Source organism: Clarias gariepinus, chromosome 17 (genome assembly GCF_024256425.1).
Source record: "Clarias gariepinus isolate MV-2021 ecotype Netherlands chromosome 17, CGAR_prim_01v2, whole genome shotgun sequence".
Taxonomy (NCBI): Eukaryota; Metazoa; Chordata; class Actinopteri; order Siluriformes; family Clariidae; genus Clarias; species Clarias gariepinus.
In genome coordinates, this window is record NC_071116.1 from 23,016,111 (window position 1) to 23,019,288 (window position 3,178).

General features: G+C 38.7%; 1 protein-coding gene across 1 annotated transcript; it reads right to left on the bottom strand.

The window, feature by feature from the left end:
* On the bottom strand, positions 1 to 2,843 carry spp1 (secreted phosphoprotein 1). The gene is made up of 6 exons (XM_053516156.1): positions 2,729 to 2,843; positions 1,728 to 1,794; positions 1,487 to 1,543; positions 1,235 to 1,276; positions 670 to 930; positions 1 to 520 (listed from the first exon to the last, which is right to left on the bottom strand). The coding sequence occupies exons 2-6, from the start codon at positions 1,779 to 1,781 to the stop codon at positions 254 to 256; spliced, it is 681 nt and encodes a 226-aa protein (XP_053372131.1). The 5' UTR covers positions 1,782 to 1,794; positions 2,729 to 2,843; the 3' UTR covers positions 1 to 253.
* Positions 2,844 to 3,178: the final 335 nt, after the last annotated feature.

Genomic DNA, 3,178 nt, shown 5'->3' on the forward strand with positions numbered 1-3,178 from the left:
CTTTTGTTTTATGAAAAACAATTTATTCATGAAGGAAAAATCGTGATACAGGAGAGAATAAAATATATTACATAAACTTATATTAAATGATTGTGCAAATGTAGATTTGTTTAAAATAGACAGCTTTTTGACAGCTAACAAAATGCAGCCTCGGTACTAGACCTGGTTTGTCTGAGCTGTAACATTGCTTTCTGCTAATCACATGGCGTGAAGTAAGTCAGATGTCGCCAGCAGGTTTGGGGTATTTGAGTATTTAAGCGACGATGACTTCTGTTTTCTTATCGCTGAGCAGGGCAGGCTGGTCGGCCGCGTTGGTCTCCTCGCTGCTCTCAGATGAGTTGCTGTCGATCGTGGTGGCCTCGGTTGTGCCCTCCTCGCTGCTCTGGCTGTCCTCGTCACTCTCCAGACTGGGAGTGGCATCGCTGGCACTGGAAGAGGGAGCGGACTTCTGCTCTTGCTGGACCGTGTCACCACTTGCGACGTCCAGTCCCTGGTCCAGTCCATCGTGCACTTGCAGAGCCTGAGAAAGAAGAAGAACTTACTGAGTCTCAGATTTTGTAATATTGCTTTTTTCCTTTTTTTTTTTTTTTTTTAGGATAATGCTTCCTTTAAGAAAACTTAACATATTTCAGGACAATTTTCAATACATTTTTCAACTATTACAATTACCTTGTACAGTTTCAGATCCGCACCATCATGCTTGTTCTTGTCAGATCCATATGATTTATAAGAAGAAGGTCCTTTCTCGATGTTGTTGCCATCCACGTAATAACCTGGCTTCTTGTAGTCACTTTGGTAGCCAATGCTGTCTCCACGTCCATCGATAACAGGGATCACGGTTGTCTCGATGGTAGGGGGAGAACTGGTGGGATCCACATTCTCATCTGACTCATCGCTGTCGCTGTCATCATCATCATCAGCATCATCGTCCTAAAGAAAGTGCACAGTTGTGAGTAAAGCTAATTTGTAGGAATTATTTTTGCAGTTCTCACACTTATGAACTCATCTAAATATCCTCATTAATCCTACACCATTATTAATCTTAGTTTTGTGGGATATACTGTAGCAGACACAGACAATAACATGCTACTTTCCCATTTTACAACAATGGGTTTTTAAACAATGGTTGTGAATTTCTTTTCTTTTTTAATAAAAGCATATGAAGTGAACAGACTTTTTTCTTTGTTCTGCAAGAGAGTCTAATAGGGTCAGCATGAGAATGAGTCTCCCTTACCTCTTCAGAGCTAACATCAGCGACCGGAGCGACTTTCAAAGCCTGAAATAAAAGTCCCAATGTGAAAAAAAGAAGAAGCAGACAAAGAAGAAGCACTCACTTTAAAATATGTGCTGAGTAGCCATTATGAAATACTTGAAGTTTTATTAAGTCGGCTGTGTGAATTAAATTCTAATTCAGTCGACGCCTTCGGAGGTTGATTTGACCCCCACAGTCGCGTAAAGGTGAATCTAAAATTCAAGTCATGCTTACCTGAGTATCTACAGGCTGCACGTCAGCACTCTCGGAACTGCTGGCGGAACGTTTCACCTGTAATTTAATCCCAAAAGACAGAATCATCAAACAGCAAATGTGTGACAAAGGAATTTTTCTGTAATACTTAAATATTCCATCCTCATCATTTAAATTACTTAAAAAGGGCATAACAGACCTCCATATAATAGTGTAAAGGTTTGTAAAAAAAATTATATTCTTCATATTGCATTAAACTTACAGGGTGGCAATAGACCGCCGCGAAAAGGAGCATGAACACAATGACTGCCTTCATTTTCCTCGGTGTTCTAGGAAAGTAGACAGATTACACATTATCTTTAGATTAATGTTACGTCCAAATTTTAATCGAAAAAACAAATGAATAAAACATGCAGACACATAAGAAAAGTGCTTTTCTTTCCATATCAGCCTCAATATAGAGCTTGTACTGGTCAAACTATAAACTGCCCCAATTAGTTTTTTTGGGCTTGTACAGTACATTCTTCGAAACCGCTGCTACGGAAGCATGCCCATATCAAGCCAGCCACAACATTTTTGGCAGACAGAAAACATTTTGCCTTCTAACTGCCTACAGGTTTCACCATGAACCAACCCCTGTGTTTTTCTTTTTAGCCACTATAACATTAGATCAACTATAAACCGTAGTACTGAGAGTTTAGCTACACCTATAATATGCTTCTTCCAGTGTATAATTCTTCGAGTTATAGGGAGACAGCTGTCAGCCACTAGACCTGGAACATTATATTTTAGTAAAACTTTCTCATTAGGGACTTTATTATGGGCTTCGTTTTTCGTCTTTGATGGAGACATGAATGGGGATGCAAAATCCCTAAAATCCAAACATTGTGCTTGCGTGTTGAGAAATATCTGTTGTTATTATTAGTCTTTGGTATGAGGCTGTAATGTGTGGTTTTGTTACTGAAATAAATGAGTCAGCTGACCAATACAACTTCCTTTTCAGTTATTCACATTTTGCTTCAATAAACTGCATTTTAAAAGCATTCAGATTAGCTCTTAATTGTTTTCAATGCAACAGATGATGTTTCCAGACGAAGATTCCAAGAATTTACAGATTCACATCTGGAAAGAGTAAATAACTGTTCCCTGTGCTTAAGCTATCAAAACTTACAAAACCAATTTTAGAAGCCCTTTATGACATAAAAATATCTCTAATAAAGTGTAATTAAAGTTACAATACAAAGAATAAACGCCGTCTCTTACCTGTTCCTCGGCTGCTGTGAATCTTGATGCTATGTGATAGTGGATTGCTCACTACTTTCCAAGTCTCTAGCTGGAGACCTCGATTTGGTTTGATGTCCACAGCTGCTCAGCTTTTAAACCCTGTTGAGTCTGGATTTGGCCAATCGTAGTGCATCTTGTGATGTCATAAGTTTTACCGCTGCTGTCCCACCTTTTTTTTACTCCCACTCTTCCTGTGGGTTCTGTGGCCACCAAATGCAAACATTTAGGAAAAAAGAAACATGTCTTGAATTGTTTTCAATGTTATAGACATTTTCAGACTGTTTGTGAAATGCCACATCTGTTGGCGAACATGGTATCTATTGTACAAACATATATTGTAGTGACAGTCAGTCTTTTGCACTTGGTTTATGGATTACCTTTACACTGAAAGCAAAAGTGGAAAGTACATGAGGATATAGTTCACTATAA

Excerpts from the sequence above, each read along its gene's own strand:
- spp1 (XM_053516156.1), bottom strand. The coding sequence starts at position 1,781 with ATGAAGGCAGTCATTGTGTTCATGCTCCTTTTCGCGGCGGTCTATTGC. Across the intron at positions 1,277-1,486 it reads TGCAGCCTGTAGATACTCAG|GCTTTGAAAGTCGCTCCGGT; the intron begins GTAAGCATGACT and ends CTTTTATTTCAG. Across the intron at positions 521-669 it reads CGGATCTGAAACTGTACAAG|GCTCTGCAAGTGCACGATGG; the intron begins GTAATTGTAATA and ends CTTCTTTCTCAG.